At 38.9% G+C, this 27208-nt stretch overlaps 1 protein-coding gene across 1 annotated transcript in view; it reads left to right on the top strand.

Moving 5' to 3' along the window:
- The first annotated feature begins 4100 nt into the window (after nucleotides 1-4100).
- efna3b (ephrin-A3b) overlaps nucleotides 4101-27208 on the top strand; it is an 80039-nt gene continuing 56931 nt past the window's right edge. The window contains exon 1 of the mRNA XM_067448781.1: nucleotides 4101-4780. Coding sequence (XP_067304882.1) covers nucleotides 4674-4780 — 107 coding nt within the window. The 5' untranslated portion in view covers nucleotides 4101-4673. The remainder of the gene's footprint in view (nucleotides 4781-27208) is intronic.

Here is a 27208-nt window from a genome sequence, read left to right as displayed (position 1 = left end):
TTTCTATGTTTGTGTTGTGTCTTAGTACTTGGATCTGTCTGTCTTTGTGTTTGTCATGTGTTCCTCTTGTCCTGCCACCTTGTTTAGTCTGGTCTAGTCCTCGTTTCACTAACTGTGCTCACCTGTTCCTCATGTGCTCTGGTCCTTTTATATTGTGCTACCTTCCCTCATGTCTTTGCTGGTTCGTTGCGTGCGTTTGCTTGTGCATACATGTCTCTAGCGCCTTGTCTAGCCTGTTTTAGATTTAGTGTCTCTTCTTTTTCTAGCTTTTGATTTATTTTCAGTTTTTTCCTTTGTTCCTGTATTTTTAGTCTAGTTTAGTTTCTGACTTTATTTTCTCTCTTTTTCTCCAGGTTTTATTTTGGCATTTCTCCCTAGCCTTATTGTTTAGTTTTCTTGGTTTTGATAGCTTACCTCTTTATTTTATTTTTTCCAGTTTTCCACTTTTATTTTTAGTTCAGTCTTTTTACAGATATTGGTTTTATTCCCCCCCCCCCCTTTTTGCTAGCTCCAGTTATCATTTAAGTTTTGTTTCATTTAGTCATAGTTCTTAGTTTGTCTGTTATTTCTTGTCTCGTCTGGAGTCTTGTCGTGTGTGTGTGTCCTGTGTTGTTTTCTGTCCTAAGTTTTTCCCTGGCCGCGGTCTCCACTGCCTGTCAGCCAAGACGGGAGCTGATTCTGTGAGAACATCAAGCCTCAGGTTCCTGCCTGGATTGGTTCACCATCTTTGGGTCAAGTTCATTGGCTGCCTGGACTGGTCTCAGTGGTCATCCTCCCCTGCCCGTCATCGTGGTGTCTGTCCCCTGCCCTGGTGTTTGGACTGTCACTCATCCACTACCCCATTGTGTCTTGTTGATCTGTCTTGTTAATAGACCATCATTATTGTTTTTCTGCATCTGGGTCCTCCATTTCCTGATTCCTGACAGGTTTAATCCAGCATTAATTCATATACAGTATGTTTGAACCAGAAACTGATTCAAAAGAAGAATAGGAAGAACAAATTGTACAAGGGTCATAAATCAATGTATCAGTAATGCTCTCTAGAATGTCTTACATAGCGGTAATTATATGATTAGCCCTTGGCTTGACTGCGTTATCGAACAGCTAATAATGTGTTGTTACACACACCATGTTTCTGTTCGGCATCTCAGTTGCCTTTGAAAAATCAGCATCCATAGAAATGCTCAGAACATCATAGAAAGTCAGTGGAGAAATACGTTGGCGGGATTGGTACGTATTTGTGACAGGAGGAAACAGGCGGGCTGTTTTTGAGGACACTACGGTGTTAGGGAGAAAATATTCAGCAATGGGGTTGACCGATAAATTTGCACAAGCATGATTTTTCTTATTAAAAACACCACATAGACATAACTTACATCAAATATTTGCTAAATTTCACCGCAGGGGGTCTTTGATTTATTCACACAGTGGTGCCCACTTGCTTTTCATATCATATTGCTAATCGTAATTACTGCAAATTAGGCTTTTTTCAATCTTATAATTTTCTGTTGCAACTGACCTGTAGTTCATGTGGAACATTTTAAATGGCCATTTCACTGCTAGATTCCCATGGTGTGATATTTTAAATGAGATTTGGGAATGTGGGCAAATGCAGGCAAACAGAATCTACATTGTTATACAACAGTCTACAGAGCTTATTCCATTCCGCCACAATGTCTTCAGCGTGACGGTGACGCCGCGTCACTGGGAGAGAACTTCCCGTGTCATAAGGTCAGCCATACAGCTCGATGTGTTTGGGTTTTAGTTGGATGGTTTATATCTGAAAGCAAATCAAAGTCGGGCGAGAGCTGAATGTTCTATTAGATTGAAGGCTATGAGTGTGTGGAGATTGGATTTGAGAACGAGAACCGGCCATGTGACAGATAGAGCCGAGCAGGAACTCCCCAAGCTAAATGTCATAAGGGCCATGGTGTCACGGGGCCTGAAAATGATACACTACCATTTTTCATCATCTGCTCCTGAGACAGAGAAACGCAATTGAATTGGGAGGCAGTATTGCAAATGAAAGATGTTTTATGAAAACTGACAATGGCCTGTCATGGTTATATAAAATGGTTTGAATCGTCGTAAATAAAGAAATAAAGGGAAAAAAGGATGGAATCGAAAGGATATGTAAATTTCTCACTCAAGGGGGAGCGCACAACTGACTTCTGTGAATATTACAATTTAGGAGCTATTTATGATTGCAAATTTCAAACTCAATTTGCAAAATGTTTAAAATACATGGAATCTTAGTGTGTGTGTGTGTGTGAAGGGGATGTTGAAGAGGGAATATTTTCCTCTAGCCTTACCAATACCTTACCAATTTACATTTTTTTAGCTTGAGTCCAAAAACTTGTGTGCTGACAGGGCGAAGGAACGACTGCCGAAAAAGAGGAGTGAAATATTTCGTCGCTGCCATAGAAACTCTAGCGGAGAGAAGGATGGCAGGCCGATGAGAGTGAGGCACACAAAGAGGTGACAGAGGTAGATCACGAGAGAGTGAACGAACAAAAGAAGGACAGAAATAGACTTCGAAAGAGTCAATGTAGCTTGACACAATGGGTGTAGAGCGAAGACAGGAGGAGCAGGCAAATGTGTATGCGTGTGTGTGTGCGTGTGTGTGTGTGTGTGTGGGGGGGGGGGGGGGGGTGCTATGCTTTACAAATGGGCAGGGAGGAAAGACAGGTGAGAAATAGTAAAAAAACAAAAAGAGGGAAAAGACAAAAAGACAGAGGGATTCCCCAATGACACCTAATCTCTTCCTCTCTTTCTCACTGTCCTCTCTTCCTCTATTCCCTCCTTTTCTCCCAATAAATCATTTTGACTTCTGCTTAACCAACTCATTCCCTGCAGACGGGAAGCAAACTGCAACTATCCCTCCTCTGCAACTCTCCCCTTTCTCTCGCTCACTCGCTTTTTCTCATTCTTTGAAGAATAATAAAAAAAAAAACTTAAAAACCAAAAGCTATCATGACTATCACCAAGGCAACGTGTCTTAAGGCATCATGACTTCGACCTTCACGTAATAAATATTACATAGCACTTTCCTATATTCACAACTATTTATTTGCATTTAACTAGATAGATAGATAGATAGATAGATAGATAGATAGATAGATAGATAGATAGATAGATAGATAGATAGATAGATAGATAGATAGATAGATAGATAGATAGATAGATAGATGGATAGATAGATAGATAGATAGATAGATAGATAGATAGATAGATAGATAGATAGATAGATAGATAGATAGATAGATAGATAGATAGATAGATAGTGTTTGATGTGTGTGTACAGTTGTGTATATAATTATGGGACATCTCAATTTTACCATAAAATAAATGGTACGCGTGCACACAGGAGCACGAGAGACTGATTACTATCATACGAACATTAGCACCAGCTCAACATGCTTTATGTGTGGATGAGGAGATCCCATGAGAGAAAGACAGAGATAGAGATGAGCCAATCCATCAATCCATTCACCCTCCTAAGAGGATTTTCCATAATTATTCCATATTAGAAACGACTTACACTGTCTAGAGAGAGAGAGAGAGAGAGAGAGAGAGAGAGAGAGAGAGAGAGAGAGAGAGAGAGAGAGAGAGAGAGAGAGAGAGAGAGAGAGAGAGAGAGAGAGAGAGAGAGAGAGAGAAAGAGAGAGAGCAGGTGTGGATAGGAGGATGGAGGTTTGCGGATAATAGGATATAAAACACTGCACTCTGGCAGACAGTAAGAGGATTGTGGTGGTAGGTAATTAAAGCTAGAACTGCTCTAGGAACGGTCCCCGTCGTAATTGTTTAGTTAGCCTGTATAAAATAAAGTTTTTCTCCTCCGTCGCGAGAACATTGCTATATCTAAAAGCGTCTCTGTAAAGACGAGAGCTGGAGCCAACGGAGTCACGGACGCGCGCTTTTGTCCTGGACAGGAGGCGGAGCTGGTGACTGAACGAGCACAGCCTACCAAACAGCGCGCGCGCTGGTGTGTGTATGTGTGTGTGTGTGTGTGTGAGTGTATGTGTGTGTGTGTGTGTGAGAGAGAGAGAGAGAGAGAGAGAGAGAGAGAGAGAGAGAGAGAGAGAGAGAGAGAGAGAGAGAGAGCGAGCGCAGTGGATATGGCCAAAGAGAGCGAATAAAACTCGCTCGAGCACTTGTTCGTCACACAATTGTAAGTGTGAAACATCCCGCAGCCGCGCGCAGGATTCTCCACGCGCATCCAACCAGATACGATCTCAAGAGCAGCACAAACAAGAGAGAATTTAGTTTTAAGACCAACGAGGCCTCGTTATCTCCCGAGTTTCTCCAGCGCTACAGGGAGTGCATCTCTCTTTCCCGCATTTAAACTCCCACCACTCGGTTGCCTGCATCTCCCTGCTCCGTCCGCGGAGATCCATCAGCGCGCGAACAGCGGTGGTCTCCAGTCGGACCATTGGATTTGGGTTGACGCCATGGGGACAGAGGGAGGGGGTCTTCGCCATGGATACTGACTTTTTAAACACTTAATATAACATATAGATTAAGAAAAGCCGTATCTTAATAGTTGAGCGAGCTGCGCTTTAGGTCGCATCTCTTCCTGTCCTTCTTTACCGAACGGGATGGTTCCAGCGCAGAGTCGCGTGGGGTGAGAAGATCTTGCAAGACTGCGAAGAAAAGCGAGAGATCGAGGGATTATGGCACTCTTCGCGCTCTGTCTTTTTATTCTGACGCTCACCTGCACGAACTTTGACCTGGTGACTGCAGCCAGGCACGCGGTACACTGGAACAGTTCAAACATATTGTAAGTAGCCTTTATCGTCATTTTTCCACTAATACGGACTAATTTTACTTAAACAGGTTAAAAAAACGACAATCCCTGCTTTAAAATGTTTGTTTTTTCAGCCAGGAGTAGCTATAATAGAAACCAATGACGAAATTATCTATTTTGAAACCATTTTAAAGATGTACCTAGAATGAATCGGGATTCCCTTGTCAGGCAGGTGCTTCAGTAGACCATGATAATACCTTTTTAGGATGTGTCATGTTTGTGTGTATTGCGAGTTTGCGCATCTCTTTTTATTAACATCAATGCAGGTATGTTTTGATAATGCTTTAAAAAAAGGACTGATAGATTTTAAAACTTCTTGATGTTGAAAACAACCGCATGTAGGTTAGGCAGATGTTTGTTGAATAGTAGGCTACTTTGTAGATCCTCAAATTGGTTCAAATTGTAGCTCATCTGAGGGCTTTCTTTGTGTCGTTTGCTTTCAACTAAAGTAATTGACACAACGCAGCGTTACAATTTTACACAGCCTCAATCGTAGTGTCAAAGTCGGATAGGAAACATGTAAATGATCACTTGAAACTCTAGATGTATACTGACAAGACAAGAAGTGACTTCTGCCCCAAATATGAGTCTAGTGCAGTTGCGTATCTGCTGTACATTATAGAACTAGTTAGGTTTGCTCTTTTGTCCTCACAAAACCTCTTTCTCTCTCTCCTCCTTGTGTGTTTCTTTCCATCACCTCTCTGTTCTCTCACACTCCTGTATGTTTCTCTCAGGGAGTCTCCGTTTGCCCCCCCGTTTTCTTGAAGCATCATGGAACCCAGTGTATAGTCCCCACTCTTCTTTCATTCCATCTGCTGTAATTAGCAGCACTTTTTCAAAATGACCTCAATATGCCTGCATTGTGACACCATTCAATCTCAGCCTCTCTCACTGTCACACACACTCTTTCTCCCGGTCTCCCTTTCCCTCACACTTCATTATTTGACTTTATAATAGAATGACTGAGGTGTTTAGGTCACGGTCTGACTGAACGGTGAATTAAAGCAACGGAGCGGATATAGATTTTGGTGTATTAGAGGTGTAACAGTTTGTCATCTGGCACTACTAGTTTTCAAACCTATGAAAAATAGAGGAATTGACCTAGATTTACAAGGTACTGTTCACACTAATAAGTAGCTTGGGGCAGAATACAAATTTGGCCTAATCAAAATCAAATTACACACATGGACTTGCAGCCCACCTTCCTGAGAGCCTCTTATTTACAGTTACTCCTATCTAAATCTCAATCACTCACTCACCCTTCACACACTTTACAGTGATTATATGAAAATCTGGAGCCTGTTTTAAGCCGGGCACACACTGTATGATTTTTATGGTCCTAAAATTGACATTGAACTATAATAATCTATATATTATCCTTTCGCCCTGTTTGAATGTCTCCCCTATGCAGTTTGGGCCTTACAATATTCTAATTCATGTTTTACTGAAAGGACTATATGATCATTATATCGCCACTATTTTGAATATCGCCATATAAAGGCTGTGTTTATAGGATGACAGAACTCGCATATCATCTCTGAATTAACAGATTTTATCCCAGTAGAGTAATTTAAATGCCAACATTTACATTTAAAGACTGAATAATGATAAAGACCATTGTTTTTCAATCAGGGGGCGAGCCTGGGACCCACTAGGGGGCCTCAGCAAACTTCCAGGAGGGCTGCAGGATGACTTGAAATTTTTCAAATTAATATATTATTTTTACAATTATATTAATATTATTAATAATATATATATATATATATATATATATATAAAACAATAATAAATATCTTGAAACAAGTTTCACAAGTTTATACACAGATAATCAGAATAAAAGAGTAAGTATCTTTGGTGTGCTGTCTGAGCCAGCCAAAAGTGAGAAGGGATGCTCGAGGAACATAGGTGAGTTGCCTATATATATATATATATATATATATATATATATATATATATATATATATATATATATATATATATATATATATATATATATTATCATGTGCCTTCTCTTGTGCATCATGGATAGATCATTTGAACGTGTTCCTCCCGATTTTGTTAATAAAACATATACTTTGAACATTATCTTGAGGCCTTGAGTCAAATAGATTGAAAACTACTGCCCTACTGAAAGAAAAATCTTTTACGATCCTCAAAATATGCTTTTGTGGCCAAAATCATACAGTGTGAACGTGTTGTATTTTACGTTAATCACACATACTTGAGGCAAGGCAAAATTTACAGACCTTTTTTTTAAATATTATTTTGAAGAAAATTTGTGAAATGTCCAATTCCAGTCTTATCGGTAACTGGAAGCTATAGTCAAAATATTTAATAACACAACACGCAAGAGCCATTTCGCACACACCGATTTCGTGTGGGCCAGCTTATGCCTTAGGTGTTTAGCGCCACAGGATTATATTTGCGCCTCCATGTGCTTTTAGCTTTAGACTAGAGTTCTCACTGTGCAGAGAAATGAAAAGTGCCTCTTCCACCCAGTTCCAGCATACAGAGAGAGCTGTCTAACTGCATTAGCATCGGTAGCAGCACGGGGCGGATATGCTACGTGATAAAACCAAATTAAACTGGCTTATTTTCAAGGATTAATTTTAATAAGACTTCCACAGCAAATGCTATTACACACTTTCGGCCCACTGCACAGTAGAAAGTGTGGACATTAACCCCATTTTACAACAAGATACAGTGTTCCTCATTATTTTTGTGTTCCAGGAAGTGTGTACTTTGTTTTGGTTTAAAAAAAGAGTATGTGGGGAAATTAGCCTGCAAACTAGCATTATATATGACTTCCCTCTCTCTCCATAACTGCTCTTACTCTGCAACACTGATGACACCCTGTTACCTCAGCTTGGCCTAGTTATGAGAGAGAGAGAGAGAGAGAGAGAGAGAGAGAGAGAGAGAGAGAGAGAGAGAGAGAGAGAGAGAGAGAGAGAGAGATACTTGATATTGTATTGTATAGCATTGTATTGCTGAATGTCGCACTATTTTCTTGTGCTATATATCTGCTTATTCTCAGGAGTCAGAGCCTAAATGTAGCATAGCATGCTAATATCTCTGGTCAGTGTGCTGAATTTGGTTCTACAGCCAGTGCTGCAGAGTCACTGTCTCTCCTCGCTGTGGACCAGACAGAACAAGCTAGTATTCTCTGGATAGTGTTTTGACTCGGGGGTGTGATACAGAGCGCGCGTGTGTGTGTGTTCTACAACTAAACGTCTTTGTTTCGAGCAGAGCACATTTGGTGTAAACAGTAAGAGAGGCGCCTTCGGCTATGAGGTAAAAAAACGAAAACAAAGCAACCAGACCACTGCCTCCTCATTCATCTTCTAAAAGAGTTATAGCTGAGAGTGTACCTTGAGCTCGCACACATACACACACTGACAATTACTGAGCGCGGAGTGGGCAGTGATCCTAACGGCCCGACACTCTCGCTCCAGTGATGCGTGTCCCGGAAAAAATACAGAACCATCTCAGATGCATAATTGAGAAAACAGGGATGAATAAATACATACGAACTGCAGGTTTTCCTTGGCAAACACACATCTGCTGACGAAAGGATAGATTATGTTCACATATTCTCAGTGAACGCTTCATTACAGTCACATGAGGGAACCCTGTGGTATGTAATGGACAAAAAAAACACTTTAAACACGTGTAATGTTAGTAGAAGTGTGTGTGTGTGTGTGTGTGTGTGGACTTCAGAGGCGACCAGCTCCGCTCTGTTAGAGCACAATTACAGAAAACAAGTGGAAAAGTCCAGCCTGGACTGAACAAGAGAGAGTCTTTAATGAAACTACAAATCAGTGTTGGGTGAAACTGTGGGGCCTATCAACGTTTGTTTTTGTGCCAATTTCTAACTCAACTGTGTTATTCAAGTCCAAAATATGATAGAAAAATAAAAATGACTGAATCAACTGTAGCACATTAGGTTATATAAATTACATTGTAAGGGTTAAACCAGGTAGAATAGCTAAGGCTACTTACAGAATCTTTAGCTAGTATTATCTTTGCTGTTCTTTTCGTTCAACATGTCAAGTTTTTAAGAACGGTTATACAATAATGAATTCACTTAACTTAAAAAGCAAATTTGGCATCACAAGGCTACTGAATAATAATGCTTCTTCTGCCATTCAGGTATTCTACCGTTGTCTGCCTTGTCTAATTTTCTTTCTTCGCATCACCAAACACCTTGTCAGCCAATATGTGTGAGGATTCTCTGTATAGTGAAACACCGTGTCCGCGGGTCACATAATTTCAACTTGGTGAAATACATTGAGAGGGTGACCCACAGTGAAGGTGTTTGTTTTGTCAATGTTCCATCTAATAATGATCCTAATGTAAAGTGCTCAAGCAACCTATCATTTCTATGATCACTGCTTCTTTACCGCTTGGTGAAAATGCATGGTCTGACTATTGTTTACATTATTTGAAATATTTGCAAATCTTATTTGGATATAATTGTATATAACACTGATGATCCAAAACATTATGACCAGTCACTGGTGAAGTGAATATTGTTGATTATCTCGTACCAAGGCCACATATTAAGGTCTGGGTAGATGGTAAGCAAGCAGTCAGTTCTCATAATTAATGTGTTGGATGCAGAAGAATTATCTGAGCAACTTTGACATGGAAAAATTGTTATGGCAAGGCGGCTGGGTCAGAGTATCTCTGAAACGGCAAGGCTTGGTTGCTTTCGGTCAGCAGTGGAGAGAATTTACAATAACAGTAGTCCGAGGAGGGACACACAGGTGACAGGGTGTTAGGTGCCCAAGGCTCATCGATGCACAAGGGCAACGCCGATTATCCCATTTGGTCCGAGCCAACAGAAGGTATACTGTGACACAAGTCACACAACAATTTAATGATGGTTATGAGAGGATTTCATTTGAGAGTGCATTTCACTCTGCTGCAGATGGGACTGTGTAGGCGCTGAAAAATGTGAGTGCTTATGATGTCCCCTGTCCACCGTCAAAAGTGTCTACAACGGGCCTGCGGGCATTGGAACTGGACCTTGGAGCAGTGGAAGAGGGTCTGTTCATATGAATCCCGTGTTTGTGCTTTTTACCTGTAATAGCACCAGGATGCACTGTGGGATGGCATCAAGCTGATGGAGGGAGTGTGATGCTTTGGGCTATGATCTGCTGGGAAGCCCTGGGTCCGTCCATTCATATGGACATAAACCACCTAAACATCCTTTCATGACAAAGGTGTTCACTGGTAGAAGTAGTCTTTTTCAGCAGGATAATGTGTCCTGCTAAACTGCACACATTTTCCAGGAATGGTTTGAGGAACATGATGAAGAGTTCAAAGTTTTGCCCTGACCTCCAAATTCCAAAGATCTCAATCCAGTTGAGCATCTGTGGGATGTGCATACCAACAGATTCGATCCATGGTGGCTCCATCTCACAACCTACAGAACTTGAAGGATTTGCTCCTAACGTCTTGGGGCCAGATACCACAAGACACCTTCTTGCAGAGTCCATGTCTTGGGGGGTCATTGCCATTTTGGCAGCATATAGAGCATCAACAGCATAATGGTCATAATGTTTTGGCTAATCAGTGTATACAAGTAATATGTCAATTTTGTTTTGGCTTCCTTTAAGGGTTCAAGTGGGGTCATACCTTCTCATTTCTGAAATTGCATACTGTATAATACAGAATATTTTGAATATTCCGATCTAATATGATTTCTGACCTGTAAAGATGCCAGAATAATAATCTTACACAGTTTGTTAATAGGCCAATAATCTTACACTGTTTGTTAATGCCAATAATCTTACACTGTTTGTTAATGCCAATAATCTTACACTGTTTGTTAATAGGCTAATAATCTTACACTGTTGGTTAATAGGTCAATAATCTTACACTGTTTGTTAATAGGCCAATAATCTTACACTGTTTGTTAATAGGCCAAAGTGCCAAGCAAAGGTTGTCCGGAAACGCCACGCCCCTTACTAGCAAGGGTTTATGATGTCACCAACCTTGTTGTAGTCCAATCCAGCCGTTTTTGTAGGCAATAAACTGCCATAACTTTCAAAGACAATATCTCCGCTTGCGTTATACTTTCAGAGCTGGAGCTTTGCAAATACTGTTTATGCACAAGCAGCAACATTACACACTAACTAAAGTTAAAAAAGAGAAATCGCATGCAACCACCCCTTTAAATAATTGTATAAACTATAATACTGATCAGCCAACATTGACACTATATGATAAATTAAAATAAGCTGATAACATCACCGTTTTCAACAGAACGACTGTACAGCCGAATCAAATTTTGTTGCAATATTGTCCCGTTTAACACTGTGAAGCTGCTTTGAAACAATCATCATTGTAAAAGTGCTATATACATACTTGACTTGACTATAAGACGCTACGAATTGCACATCTGAAAGAAGATTTAAGTGTCCTGTTCCTGCAGTGAAGTGACGCTAGAACTAGAAAAAGGGCTGTGTTAAAAACATGCATTAGTTGGATAATTGTAGAAGTTTTCCCCTCTTTTTTAGTTAGGTTGTTTAATTATAGTGCATTTTAAACCTGCAATAGTAAATCTGCAATAGCGGATTTTGAACTTATGAAGATATATACATGAAAGTTTACAAAGCTGTTTGATTTCGGCTAAAGGTTTAATTAACCACAAAATAATTGTAGTTCTATTATGTTTGTTTTATACATAATATTTAAATATAATATGATTTTTGGCAAGGGGTTGGTAAGATGTTTGAAAGAATGCTATTATTTGATTTTAAAAATGTTATTAAATTAAAAAAAAAACATTTTTTTCTATTTTAATATATATTTTAAAATGGAATTTATTCCTCTAATGGCAAATAATATTTTTAGAATCATTACTTCATTCCTCAGTGTCCCATAATCCTTTAGAAATTATTCTAATATGATGACTTGCCACTCAAGAAATGTTTATTATTATTTATCATCAATGTTGAGAGTGTCCAATGTTCTGCTTATATTATTTTTATTGAAACATCACAGTTTTGTTTTTTCTCAAAATACCATATTTATTTTAAATAGAAGTGGTTTGTAACATAAATGTATTTACTGTCACTTTGATACATTTTATACATATTTGCTAAAGTAGAATTAATTTCTTCACAAAAAAGAAAAAAATGTACTGACCCCAAAACTTTGAACGGTAGTGTAAGACTGCGGTACTGTATAGCAGATAATTAGATGTGCAGGTCAGTGCGCAGCTGTGTGTGTGTGTGTGTGTGTGCAAGAGAGAGCACAGGTGTGTCCAGGTGTTATGCAGATGGCTCTCACACTTACAGGTTGGTTCAGGTGAGGTGAGCTGATTTCACGCTGTGTGCAGGTTAAAATCTTTGGGATAAGTAGCCAACCTGCTTATTTCCTGTATTGTCATTAGCAATGCATAAACAAGGGATTTGATTGGCAGGTGGATGGAAAGACTGAACAGCAACGCTCATAAATCAGATAACAGTCTGAGTTTGCATATGCAAATTGCTCGGTGCATATTCATGAGTAAACGGAGAGATCTATCTAAGTGACAGAGAAGACCTGGTTCTCGTTCATCAACTTTGCGTTATCATTGAGTTGAAGCCAGTCTGTGCGCGTGTGCGCCTGATGTGCTTTATGATGTTTGTATCTATGTGAAGAGCAGGAGTCTTAATTAATAACGCCAGTTCAACTGAGGTTGATGAATGAGGCAGTTGTGCATAACCACATCCACTTATCACACCAATCACTTCTGTTTATTTATTCTTCGTCATGGTGAGGGGTTGCAATGAATGCAGGGAATGCCGTGTAAGATGTTGCACGCTCTTTCTTTTCTATAACGGCGCTTTTGCTTAGCCATTCCTAATCACACTATTTATTCATTTAATGTTTTTTAATACCCGCCTCACCGTCTGTGGCTCAGCCTCCCTTCATTTCATTCATCTCCTCTTTTTAATTCGTTTTATGAATACCATTTCTTTATTTATTACCCATCTTTAAACTCATACTATCCAAGAGCATGATGAGAGCAGTGATCCCAGCAGTCTTAGCACACTGTAATAATAACCCAATAAATAATTGTTGCACTTATTAGCATTTTGGATTAGTTCCATCATGTTTGGATGCACTGATATATTTGGTTGTTTGTTCGTGTGTGTGTGTGTGTGTGTGTGTGTGTGTGTATGTATGTATGTATGTATGTATGTATGTATGTATGTATATATATATATATATATATATATATATACTGATCATGTATTGGTTATATATATATATATATATATATATGTATGTCAGGCATAATTAATAATGATATTTTTTTGTGTTATGGTCATAACCAATACATGATCAGTATTAAAATTGTATACTATTTTGTCTAAAATTAAAATACTAAAATGTCCAATTGACCATTGTTAAATCTAAATTTAGGCATCAAAACATTATAATGCACAGTTTAAAATTATATATGAGATTTGCTCAAGATTACAAGATTAATAAATGATTTTGCACATACATTGTTTTTAAATACTAACTTTAAGTGAGCATTAAATTAAGCAAAAACAGCCAGTAATGCACGGGTGGTAATTTTTTTGTGCATTTACAATGCACAAAAAATATAGGCAATATACATATTGGCTGATAATGATAAATAATATAATATCTCTCAGCCGATAACCAATTAATATTTTGTGCATCCCTAGTTCCAGGTATCATATATAAAGGTATGCTACTTTGATTAAATGCTAATTCATCAAGCAAGTTTACAGATTTATTTCAACCAACAAATATTAGAATATTAATGAAACAAGTCTTTTTGTGGCCATTTAAGAGCATTCGACTTCCGTGCAGCGTGCACACACTCAGTGAGGTTCAGGCTTATTTACAGATACTGAGCTCTGAATATACACCCAAATCTAGATACAAATATAAAAACATTCCAAATATATTCCCCCAGACGTTTGCCCAGCTAGCCTTACTGGAAATTCTAAGATTTTTAATATTGATATTTCGCTGATTTTTAAGGTTTGCAAAGCTAAACAAAAATAGTTGTGTGCGGTGGTGAGAAAGCTCGTAAAAGTGAAAGTCTCATCATGTCGCTATGACATTTCTAGTTTTCTCAACTTTTCTTTTTTGACAGTGCAGCGGTAGGAGGGCATCTTTTTCATACTTCAGGGAGGATGTTAATGCAGATGGAAATGATGTGTATTTCGAGCCTCTTCGAGTCTCCAATTATTCACTTCAAAAAGCAGGCCAGATTTGACACACCTTTCATTATTACGACTCATGATGATGAAACGAACAACACCGGCTCTCGCCTCACACCGCTGTGTTTTATTATTAACAAATGATTTACATATATCTGTGGTCTCGTCATCCCTCTTTTTGTGAAATGGCCATGATTCAGTCCTTATCTGAAAGTTTCTTCATTTTGTGTTTTATGGTCGTTTCTAATGTGTAACGCCTCAAAGAGTAGAACAGTGCCAATGTCTCCCCTTTGCAAGGCAAATTTCCCTCAGCACAGCTTGATAAACAATAAACCATGTCTAAACTGGTCTCCCAGCCTGACGCTGTCCAAAAAAAAAGATGTTAAGATGGTTTAAAGGGATAGTGTGCGAAGGTTTGTAGTTCAGCTGGGAGGAAATGGCGAACGTTTAACGCTTTAATATAAAAATAAACACAAAACTAAAGTATAAGTACTTAAACTAAAAACACACATAACCAAAACATAACATAAATAGTCCAGGCCTGGTCCTCTCTCGTCTTACACTGTCATCGCTCCTCCTTTTATTCATCTAGATCTCCTTCCGTGAGACTTGAGACCCTCGCCCCGTTCTCACGGATCTCTGCTTCTCCGGCTTGCCTCAGATGGTTCACCCAAAAATTTATATTCTGTCATTGTTTTCTCACTCTCAAGTTTTTCCAAACATATACTTATTTGTTTTGCTGTACACAAAAGACGATACTTGGAAGTATGTTGGTAACTAAACAGATCTCGGACCCCGTTGACTACCATAGTTAGGAAAAAAGTAGGGCCTGAGATCTCCTTGGTTACAAACATTCTTCCATATATGACTCTGGACCACAAAACCAGTCATAAGTAGCACAGAGATATTTGTGGCAATAGCCAACAACACATTGAATGGGTCAAAATTACCGATTTTTCTTTTATGCCAAAAATCATTAGTAAATTAAGTAAAGATCATGTTCCAAGATATTTTGTAAATTTCCTACCATAAACATATAAACACTTAACTATTAGTAGTAATATGCTTTGCTAAGGACTTCATTTGGAAACCTTTAAAGGTGTTTTTTTCAATATTTAGATTTTTTTTGCATCCCATTTTGCATTCCAGATTTTCAAATAGTTGTATTGCCAAATGTTGTCATAACAAACCATACATCAATGGAAAGCATATTTATTCAGATTTCAGCTGATATATAAATCTCAATAAAAAAAAAAGATGATTGGTTTTGTGGTCCAGGGTCACAAATATCTACAGGTTTGGAACAATTTGAGAGTGAATAAATGATGACAGAATTATTTATTTTTGGGTAAACTATCCCTGTAAGGCCTAGTTGGTGAAAAAGAAGTGTGAAATACCTTTTAAGTGGCATACTGTTAACAAACATCTGGGAAAAAATGACAGTGGTGAACGTCCAATCAAGTCAATTTATACAATATATAGCTTTAAAGGAAGCAGTTTTACTGTATTAAACATGGAAAAACAGTGTCAGTGTCACTTTCAATTAGCATTTAATTTTGGTAGCACTTTATTTTACAGTTCTGTTCCCATGTATGTAGTATGTACTTATTATAGTAATTACAATAACTGGGTAATGACAAGGTACTAACCCTGAATCCACCCCTAAACCTAACCTTAAGTTCACTGTAAGTACACATAAGTGCATGTACTGTAAAATAAAGTGCAACTGAAATGTCAATTTCTACTATAAAGCGTGTTTTTACTTGTGTCTGACCTCTACGGACTAAACAGAAGAAAATGAACCGGAGAAGGTTTCCATGTCAGAAGGTGGCGGCCCATGCCGCACCTGCCTAAGGAATCAGCATGAACCAATAATTCAAAGGTGTTCACCCGCCGGAGCAAACTTTTCCAGAAAGGGGGGGGGGGGGGGACACACTCAGTTTTAGTCAATCTTATGTCAATCTTGAGTGCCTATAAAGTAGTATTGCATCCTTCATATCTCCGAAAAGTCTTTAGATTTATTATATTTGTAAAAGAAATATGGGCTGTACCGAGTCTTTCCGGAAAAAAACCAGCGCCTGGAGGCGTATCGTGTGGGCGGAGCTAAAGAATGACGAGTGCGAACAAAGCGGTGACGTCCTCAAGCGTGGAGAAACCCTTGCTATCATCTCAGCTAATAGATATGATCCAGAATCTAATTCGGAGGCTGAAATAGAAACAGCAACAGCAGGACGTCCGTCTCTGTGATATGTACTGTATTTAGTGGCCTGTCAACATTTGTCTTTACTCTGTTTAGGAGGACATGATTCGGTTTATGGACTATTGTATGCGACCAAACCTTAGTAGCAAGCAAAACGGTTTTGCACGTCAGACTAGTGTAACGTTATAAGTTACATAGAACAGCAATGAAGTCCGTTAGCGCATTTGAATGACGAAGCACGCGATCGTGTCGTTTACTGATGTTTACTCATGCGACGATAGCCAACAGCATAGACATTTGAAGCAGTTTTACTCACCGGCTGCTCCAAAGCAGGACCGAACCTTTATCGCTGGGATGGCTCCGTCAAAAACACACTTCTTGGAGTGTGGAGATCCACTTTGCAATGCGACTGAAGCATTTCTGCGTTCAAATCGGTTTAAATGCAGCGCTGCCTTCCCGGAATGCTGTGCTGAAGCGTTGAAGTCGCTTCATGTCAAAGTGGAGGAATGAAGTGGAGCACGGCGCGGACTATAACCGACATTAGTGTTCACGGACGACTGGATCTGTAGCTGAGAGAGTGTTTACGGCTGTGCATTGCCTCTCTCCCTCTAGTCACATGCGCGCGCGCACCCTACCGGGAGAAGAGCCCGTACGGCCCATACAAGGACCTTCCGTTCTATTAACGTCAAGTCGACCCATACTCGAAAAAAACTCTCCGAAACTTGTGATAAACTGGAAGTAGTATTTTTGACACAGAAATACTCCATCAAACGTCCAACATTAGTTTTTGAAACTTTGTCTATGTTTAGGATGGGAATCCAAGTCTTTAACAGTGTAAAAAGCTCAGTATGCATGAAACAGCATTTCACCCCCCCTTTAAAACAAACTCCAAGCAAACTTAGTTTTGCCCTGATTCTGTTTGAAATGACGTCACACTTTGCTATTGCTTGAAGTGTGTAAGAGCAGCCAGATGGCAGATGACCAAAACCTCTTTAAAACCAGCAAACAATTATTTTAGGCTGGTTTAAGCTGTTTTTTTTTTTCAGCTGAGAAAGGCATTAAGTGTGCTTCAAATCACACACACAGACATAAACATGCATATACGCACTAATTAATGAGTTTGTATGGTTGTGTGTGTGCGGTCCCACTGAGCGTATGTGTGTGGTCTCTTTATCTGTGTGTTTGTCTTTGAGGAAGGGGAATTGAGCAGTGTAAATGTCTGTGATTTGAACAGGAAGAGCCGTGACTCCCGCTCATTTACATCCAGCAGGCTGATGGAGGTGAGTCTCTCAATGGAAGAGTCATCTCATCTTAATGAATAGAGGAGAAAAAGAGCATTTGGAGTCTTTCATTCTGTCTGTATCTCTCTTTCTCTCTGATTCTCCTGTTACTCTTGCTCTTTCGAGCTCTGGCTCACAGAACAACAGCTATCTTGCACACAGACAGGCTTCAAAGCCTTCAAACACACGCACACACACACATATAGTGAAATGCTGCCTGGGACTCGTGTACATGCTGGTGATTTACAGACACATGACAGCAGGATGTATCCCTGCCTGTGTGTGTTCTGTAAAATTGGGTGGTTTGGAGGCTTTCTGCCCTGTTTTCACATCAACAAAAGACAACTGGCTCATGTGATCCACACACACGCAAGTGCACAAGTAGGAGATTGAGTAGCACTAATCTAGACAGACAAGCTAATTCGGAAAGTATCGTATATGCAAATGTAAACGTGAAGAGGTTGAAAAGCAGAAGCTTTCAAGCTGGTTATAATCAAGGTTACTGCTGCTTCATGTTAGTTTAGTGTGACTGCCGCGTGATCAGGGTTTTTAGCAGTGGTTAAATCACACTGTTATGTTATTTCTTGCCAGTGCATCAGGTTAAAGGGTGGCAGTGTTCAGAGGTTAAGACCTGCATTTAAAGTGCCTTAAAATGAAGTGTGTAATTTTTTTAAAAATGTTTAAAAAACCTTTCTCACAGTAAGTAGGCCATTTGTTGGTTGATTCTCACAAAATGTAAACACTGTGGCTCTGTGGGTCTTTCAAAACATTGCTCTGTTGGTTTGAGAATCCTGACTGGACTGGTGTATCAACCCTGGCTCAACTGAGTTTAGGGGCGTGGCTATCTCTTTAGCTGACCAATGGCAGATGGAGCGAGTGTTTAGGAAACCAGTTTGAAAACAGTCATTGACTGAATAAGAACATGCTAGTATGCTACTTTTTCGATTTCAACCATTTATATCAGAAATAGTAAACTACACTCAAAATAGTTTTTTGAAGTAAAATGAAATGGTTATTTTAATATGCTTGAAACAAACTGCAATAACAGAAGTATTTTTTCAGTGTTAATTCATGTAGAAATGTAGCCTAGAAATCTAGACGCACCCTAGCGGCAGCAAATCTAATTTGCCGCGAGTGTCATCTAGCAACTCTCAATACACGTCTGACCTGTAAACGGCAAACTCTGGTCGGGCCAATCACATTGTGTATAGAGTCGGTGGGCGGGGCGTAACATAATGACGCCAGAGTTGTGCGCGTGCTTCTAGTAAACACAGAAACTGGCGAACGGCGGTCTTTCGAATCCGCTTTGGCCGCGAATCTGGAAGACTTGGAGTTAAGCTTTTCTCTGAGAAAAGAACAAAGAAACGGCACTGAAGTCATTCTTAAGAAGGGAAGATGTGTTCTGAGTTTTGCCGACCGGATACGGCGAAAGTTTAATATTTCAACTAGCTCTGCTTCACCTTCGTTGCTCTGGTTTGTTGTAGTGCTATCCAATTGTGTGCACGCCGTGCAGAGGGAGTGTGAAAGACAACCGTTTATCCGCCCCTCGGATTGAGCTCTGTCAATGGTGAGTTTCCAGATTAAACATCTTGATGTGGATCTGGCTTTTCAGGCTAGTAGAAATGGCTACTTATGATACTGCTAAGAATGAGTGTGCAACACAAATTCTTTTTTTTTCTTCTTTTTTTTGAAAATGAAAGAGAAAAAAAAGAAACAGCTGCTTCCCATGACAAAGTTTTTCCATATTCCCCTTGGCATATAACACAATTTTTAATGACGAATAGTGAGCGCTTACTGTGTGTGTGTGTGTGTGTGTGTGTGTGTGTGTGTGTGTGTGTGTGTGTGTGTGTGTGTGTGTGTGTGTGTGTGTGTGTGTGTAGAATGGGGTTTTTTAATGGGGATTTTTGGCCATTAAAGCCATCATTAGCTGGGCCACAAGTGCGCCCTGTTCACCATAATCATGAACATAATTAGAGAATTAGTGAGAGTTGGGGAGTAAGTGTGTGTGTGTGTGTGTGTGTGTGTGTGTCTGCTTGTGTGTGTCTGCTTGTGTTTGCACATCATGGATTTTAATGGAGAGATTTTAAATGGACAAGCTAAATTATGACCTTTTATAATGGCCTTTTTTATCAGCCAATGTCAGACTGTGCTTGAGGAATGGGCTTCTATGTCACACTGATGATGAGTGTACGTGTTTGTGTGTGTGTGCAAGTGTTATTTTGTGTAATTCAAGGTTTTGTCTGTGTATGGCAAGTTTTATATATGCATTCAATGGTTTGAAAGTTGTAATCTAATTATTGACATGATATTTAAGCAAAGTATCAAATTATAAAGCAAATGAGATGCATTTAAGTTCATAAACCAATATTTGCTGAAAGACATAAGATGTTAGATTATTTTAAGAATATTTAAAAATGTATCAACGTTTGCCTCTAGAAGCAGCTGACTGCAGATTCACAAAAACATGAAGATGGTAATTAATCACACAAAATTAACAGCGTAAATTGACAGGCGTAGATTTTTTTTCCTTCAAAATCCATCTCATTGCATTTAAATCACTTTACATCTTGAAGCATTCTCAGTCTGACAGCCCTTATTTTCTGTAACACCTACTCCATTCACATGTAATCCATATAATACAGAATGTACAACAGATTCTGTGAAATAAACCAGTTTTTGCGAGTCCTATCAGAAATGTGTGTGTGTGTGTGTGTGTGTGTACATAAGTCTTTACTTCCAAATCCTCTCTTGCCTGTATGTGGTTGCACAGAATATCAATGCCCCACTGCAGGTCCCACTATCTGAGTGTGTGTGGGGAAGTGCAGTTGTTAGCATTGCAGGCTTATGGTAATAAATGCATTTTCACAGCAGTTAACAGAATTCTGTGTCACATCCCGGGAGAAAGACAGAGAAAGGAAAGGAGATGTCTAGAAAAGAAGGATTGAGTAGAACACAGGTAGATATTTATAAAGAGAAAGATGGGGGGTGGAGGTTGAGTCGAGAGAGAAAGCAGAGAGCTCTCTTCTTTTTCCACTCTGGGTTTACACACACACACACGTGCGCGCACACATACATCCTCATACAGACTAATTTTTTCCCCCAAATGGTTGTCAAGGGTGTAAAACACAGCCTACTGATAATTTCATTCTAAATTTAAATACGGGTAAAAATTTACATTATTTAGCCAAAAACATGAGTTTAAAATAGTTTTAATTCTGATGTATGAGATCATGTTTTTGTCGGCAACAAAGTGTAATTGTAGTAACTGTACTTAAAGGGATAGTTCACTTTGAAATTAAATTTTGATATGTTTTAGCTTACCTCATGGGCATCTGAGATGTAGGAGTATTTGTTTCCCCAGTAGTTTCAATTTTGATCATTTTAGGCCAAACCGTTCTTGTCTGTGCCTCACATAATGCAGGTCTATGGTCACCACCTCAAAGAGCATACACAGAGAAGTCCAAATTAAACAATCCCCCATCGTAAGTACACACTGATGGCCTAAGACACAAAACGAGCGGTTTGTGTGAGAAAACGAACAGTATTTATATCGTTTTTACCTCTTGTACACCACTACGTCCGACTGATCCGAGGGCGCACGTGCGTGTTTCCTGTGGTGTACAAGAGGTAAAACGATATAAATACTGTTTGTTCTCTCACACAAACCGCTCATTTCGTGTCTTAGGCCCTCAGTGTGTACTTACAATGGGGGATTGTTTAATTTGGACTTCTCTGTGTATGCTCTTTGAGGTGGTGACCATAGACCTGCATTATGTGAGGCACAGACAAGAACGGTTTGACCTAAAATGATCAAAATTGAAACTAATACTCCTACATCTCGGATGCCCATGAGGTTTAGCTAAAACATATGAAAATTTAATTTATAAATAATTTATATATAATACTATGACTTATATACATTGTAAGTATTTTTGTGAGGAATTTGTACTTTTATACTTTTACTATAGTACTTGAAGTCATACTTTTAATCAAAGTACAAAGTACATTTCTAAGGACTTAAGTTACTTACATTTTGTGTAGTGTGTCAAAATGACTCGAAATTATTTGACTTTTATTATAATTAAAAGTCAAATATCTAGTGAATGCTTTTAATTTTGCTTAAGCAGAAAAATAATCTTTTTTTAAGGCCCGTTCACACCAAGAATGATAACTATAACAATAACCAGTCCACGCCAGTTTGGAGTATAGCAGTCTGCTGCGTTAAATGATTGAGCTCTTTAAAGCAGGATGGATTCTGATTGGCTGAATGTTTTTTTTTTTTTCATTCATCATCTGAAAAAATGTATAATTCTAAAAGTGATTTCAACAATAGGGGTTTGTTATCGGTATAGTTGTGGTGTGGACTTTGCTATTTTTTAATATTTAGAAACTTTTTTTAGAATTAAATATTGTTAGATATTGTCCTTTAGCTGTTGAAATATATCAATAAATAGCTTTTTTTCCTCATATTTAAGTAACTTTAATGCACAAAAATGTGCCATGTTCTGTCTTTAAAAGGCTCTAGGATTCACCAGATGTTAAAGGGAGAGTTCTCTCAAAAATTAAAATTCCTTTACTCATCATTTACTCTGATGAACACAAAGAAAGATATTTTGAAGAATGTCAGTAACTAAACATTGGATGGTCCCCATTGACTTCCATAGTATATTTTCCCTAGCCTGACAAGCCAGGCCCACATCAAGATGTTTGGTCTGGAAACTCACCATTTACAGGGCTCAATCCGAGGGGCGGATAAATGGTTGTCTTTCAAACTCCCTCTGCACGCGATAGGATAGCGATACAACAACCAGAGCAACGAAGGTGAAGCAGAGCTAGTTGAAGCTAGTAAACATGTGAAGATTAAACTTTCGCCTTATCCGGTCGGCAAAACTCAGAACACATCTTCCCTTTTTAAGAATGACTTCAGTGCTGTTCTTAGTTATTTTCTCAGAGAAAAGCTTAACTCCAAGTCTTTCAGAGTCGTGGTCAAAGCTGATTCGAAAGACCGCCATTCGCCAGCTTCTGTGTTTACTAGAAGCATGCAAGTGCAACTCGGCCGTCATTATGTTAAGCCCCGCCCACCGACTCTATACACGATTGGATTGGCCTGACCAATTGTGTATTGAGAGTTGCTAGACGATACTCGCAGCAGATGAGATTTGCTGCCACTAGGGTGCGTCTAGATTTCTAGGCTTTATTTTCCCTACTATGGAAGTCAGTGGAGTCCATTGACTTTGTTCCCCATATTCTTCAAAATATCTTTTTTTGTGTACAGCAGAAGAAATTCATAAAGGTTTGGAACAACTTGAGGGTTAGTAAATGGTGACATAATTTAAATTTTGGGTCTTCCCAAAAACAGGGATATCTCTATCTTTAAACTAAAAATGATTCTGAAAAATAGTTCAAGTTCAAGTTTAAATTCAACAGCAGCAGATTTTATATATGTTTGGCACCAGTTATAAACAACTCTATTCAAATTATTTGGTTTATGATTGTGTCCAGTGCACCTTCAGTGACATGTAAAGTAAAAAATAATTTTACTTTATTTAAAACTGCCAGTGAAATCAATGGAATCAGTGTAATTTAATTTGTTACATTGCATGGCTTAGTGATACATAAATTATAGCCTGTTTTAAATTTTTAAGATTACTTTTTTTCAAAGATGATTTTTAAGATGATTTATGTCACAATGACCAGTTTAGTACTCTGAATTTGTACAGGAAATTCTTTATAAAAAATAAAACAATGGTTTTCCCTACTAAAACTACATTCATATTTATGAATAATTCTCCATTAACAGCATAAACCTTCCTAAAAATACTAGTAAATTACACCCTTTTGGCTAACACGGATGTATGTGAACTCATATCCGCAACACAATAGCACATTCCATAACTGCATAAATCTCAGCCTGTCATGTACAGTCGAAAATAAAATTTACATATAAACAGTAAAGCTATAGACACATACGCACAGACACTTCTGTGAAGGTAAACTCATTTAAAAGTTGAATATACAGTTTCCTCAGTATTGCAGTTGTCACAGGTCTGAGGAGATATTTCTAACAGCTGTCATGAGTTAAATATAATTGAGAGAGGGAGAGGAGAGAAGAGAAGAGGCTCGGGAGAGAGGGTTCATTAGAGGAGGGGGAGTGGAGAAAGAGAAAGGATGAGGAGATAAAGGAGAGATGGGAGAGAGGAGGGAAACAGAGATGGGTAGAAAGAGAAATGGATAGAGGGATGGCATGTTGTTGCTATGAGATTGGTTCTTATCTGAGGCTCAAAATGACAGCAAGCTGACAACACTCTGCAGCGCTATGACATGAACAGACTTCTCACACACACGTGCGCGCACACACACACACACACACACACACACTGAGCAACAAGCACTTACATGCACAATACGGTTGACATACATCATTATGCGTGTGCACACACATACTTACTCTCAATCACATGCACGTGACCTAAAGCGCTTCATGGTTATACATGTAATTTTGAGCGCAAGTGTGTATTGTTACACTCACACATGGAACACTCACGCTCAGTACTACTGCTCATGTACATAATCATGCAGATACACACATGTGCATGGCCAGGCTCACACACACGACTTCTGGAGCCCGGGGTCATTATTTTTGATGCGATGTACGGCAGCTGGAACATGCAGGGGTCTTATATTCTTACACTGGGACTGTAGCAGACCAGCGAATAGCTTGTGTGTTTGTGTATGTGTGTGTGGCAATTTATTATATGCACTGTGCACCGGCTCTGAATATATTACTAGATCATAATATTTCAGTGTTTTCATCTATTTAATCTACATAATATCCTTCTGCTACATTTTCAGCTTTTTAGCTGTGTGTGTGCGCGTTTTTGTGGTGTGTAGCATATCGTTATTATTGTATGTTGTGTGTTCAGACTCTCTGGCCTATTTGAATTTGCATCAGACTGTGGACTAGTTGAAACGAGAGTGGACAAGGCAGGAAAAAAGAGGGAAAGGAAGGAGGCGGGTGTGGGGGTGTTTAGTCTCGAGTCAGGATGGGGCGAGATGAGAGCAAAAGAGAGGCCGGACTGCCAATCAATTGTAATTATAATGTGGGTCAATTGTAATTAGATTGAACTCTCATGTGACACTGCCAATGTGATATACAGTCAGCATTGCGGACCATATGCTGTTTGTGTTTCTGTCGCGCTCAGTCAGTCATACGAAGGAGGTCGGAGACAAAGTGGATGTGGATGCCACAGAGATTTGACTTTGTCCGGTTTTGGGGTCGGCAAATTTAAATACATTACCATGTCAAACAATGGTTTGGACCTTCAGTGCTGCATTTGAATTGACCATTTCTGTTTGCTTTATCTTAGCATTCCCATTCATCTCAATGGCAGTTGCTCGGCTAGTGCAGGACCCAGTGAATGTATCCCGTTGTACTGGTGAATGTACTGGTGTGGACTAGTTCGCTACTATATGTGACCCTGGACCATAAAACCAGTCATAATTTGCACGGGGATATTTGTGGCAGTAGCCATCAATACATTGTATGGGTCAAAATTATCGATTTTTCTTTTATGCCAAAAATCATTAGGATATTAAGTAAAGATCATGTTTTATTAAGATACTTTGTAAATGCCCTACTGCAAATATATTATTCAAATGCATTGTTAAGGACTTCATTTGGACAACTCTAAAGGCGATTTTCTCAATATTTAGTTTTACCCTTTTGACTGGTTTTGGTGACCATGGTCACATATGTTCAAATTTAAAGTATTCATAAAACAGAAGGCGAAAAGTACCCGGATAACCTACTACTTCTGACAACATTCTAAAGTGTGCATTGAAATACTGTACTATGCCATGAGGCCACGGGACAGCAGTTGTGAATGGCAGTTAAGTGATGCATGTGACAGTGACAACATGCTGGGTGTATTACGTCTGAATTTAATTAATATTTCCCATATTCATACTACAGAACATACTTTTTTAAAGGGATTGTTCACCCAAAAATAAAAATGTATGTTTATCTGCTTACCCTAGGGCATCCAAGATGTAGGCGTGTTTGTTTCTTCAGTCAACTTCTTCAGTTTCTTCATGTCAATGGGGTGTAATTCTATGAGAGTAAAAACACAAAGACATACGAATCCATAATAAACCCTGTGGCTCGTGGCAACACATTGATGTCTTAAGACACGAAACGATCGGTTCCGCGAGAAACCGAACATTATTTTATTTTTATTTTTTTTTAACCTTATTTTAGACGAATCTCATCTAGTATTCCTAATACCATTACTTCCGTCAAGTTAGGTCAAAAACCAGGCGCGATCATAGTAATATATTTACATAGATGCCTCATTCAAACGATCCGTATTTCACGCAGGCACTAATGATATATATATATATATATATATAAAACCAGGCGCTGACATTACTCTACGGAAGTAATGGCATTGGGAATACTAGATGAGATTCGTCTAATATGAGGGGGAAAAAAACACAAATACTGTTCGGTTTCTCACGGAACCAATCGTTTCGTGTCTTAAGACATCAATTTGTCGCTACGAGCCACAGGGTTTAATATGGATTTGTATGTCTATGTGTTTTTTACTCTCAAAGTGACTCGTAGAAAAACACCCCATTGACATGCATTAGATGATTTGTGTTCTACTGAAGAAACAAACACACCTACATCTTGGATGCCCTGGAGGTAAGCAGATAAACATCACATTTTAATTGTTGGGCGAACCATCCTATTAATGTGTGCAAACAAAGTTACTCTGACAATGGCTGAGCTAACTTTTTTTATGGGTATATTATTCTGTTCCTGATTAGAAATGACAGAAAATTACTTTACCTGTATTTAGCCTTAAAGTTGATTACGTATAAATTAACAACATAAAATGAAGTATTTTATCCTTAAGACGCTCAAAGCTTAGCCATTTCATGCCTTCCAAAAATAATCAGTGACTGTGACAACATCTTAAGCTACTTGCAATTGTAATGTGACCTGTTAGCATATGTTGCTAGCAGTATTTATATGCTGTTTATATGCTACATTTGAAAGGCAGTCAACGAAAATATGTTTTTGCCCTCAGCATGGCTTAACTGACAACCAACTAAGGGACAAACCTCTGACCATGCAGATAAAATTTGACTTCCTGTAATGTAGTCACTAGATGGGTCCCAAACTATTTTATGTCATTTTGTTGTATAAATAATGTGAGTAATGTGTTCCCACAGCAAATTCCAAAAAGAAGAAGTGCACTTCAAATACTTAGAGGATGCATTAATTAACACTTCATGCACTCAACTGTCGCATCTTTCAGTAGAGGACATAGCAGAGTACATAGTGCCTAGTTAAATTCGTACTACGTTGTTTCGGGACTGACTCTATCAAACACTTGTACACTTGATAGCTCACCTGAAAGATTTAACAGTATCAGTTGCTAAAGTATCTAACAAAAGTGGCCAGTGGAATATGTTTGTTACAGTCTGGTTGTTTCAATATTAATTACCCAATCCATTTCACAGCTGCAGATACACATCATAATAAAAGCCTCCCTCAACCATTACCAGTTTCACTTGGCTGCCTATATGATGGCTGTATGTGTGTGTGAGAGTGCGCGTGTGTTTTTTAGACAAGTTAACGGAGTGTAAAGCTGCAAGAACTGTCACTAACAGAGACCCCGGCATCATTGAGTAACTGAATGGAGCGTATCGGAATCGG

Source organism: Pseudorasbora parva, chromosome 7 (assembly GCF_024679245.1).
Source record: "Pseudorasbora parva isolate DD20220531a chromosome 7, ASM2467924v1, whole genome shotgun sequence".
Taxonomy (NCBI): domain Eukaryota; kingdom Metazoa; phylum Chordata; class Actinopteri; order Cypriniformes; family Gobionidae; genus Pseudorasbora; species Pseudorasbora parva.
This window is presented reverse-complemented; position numbering and strand designations above follow the sequence as displayed.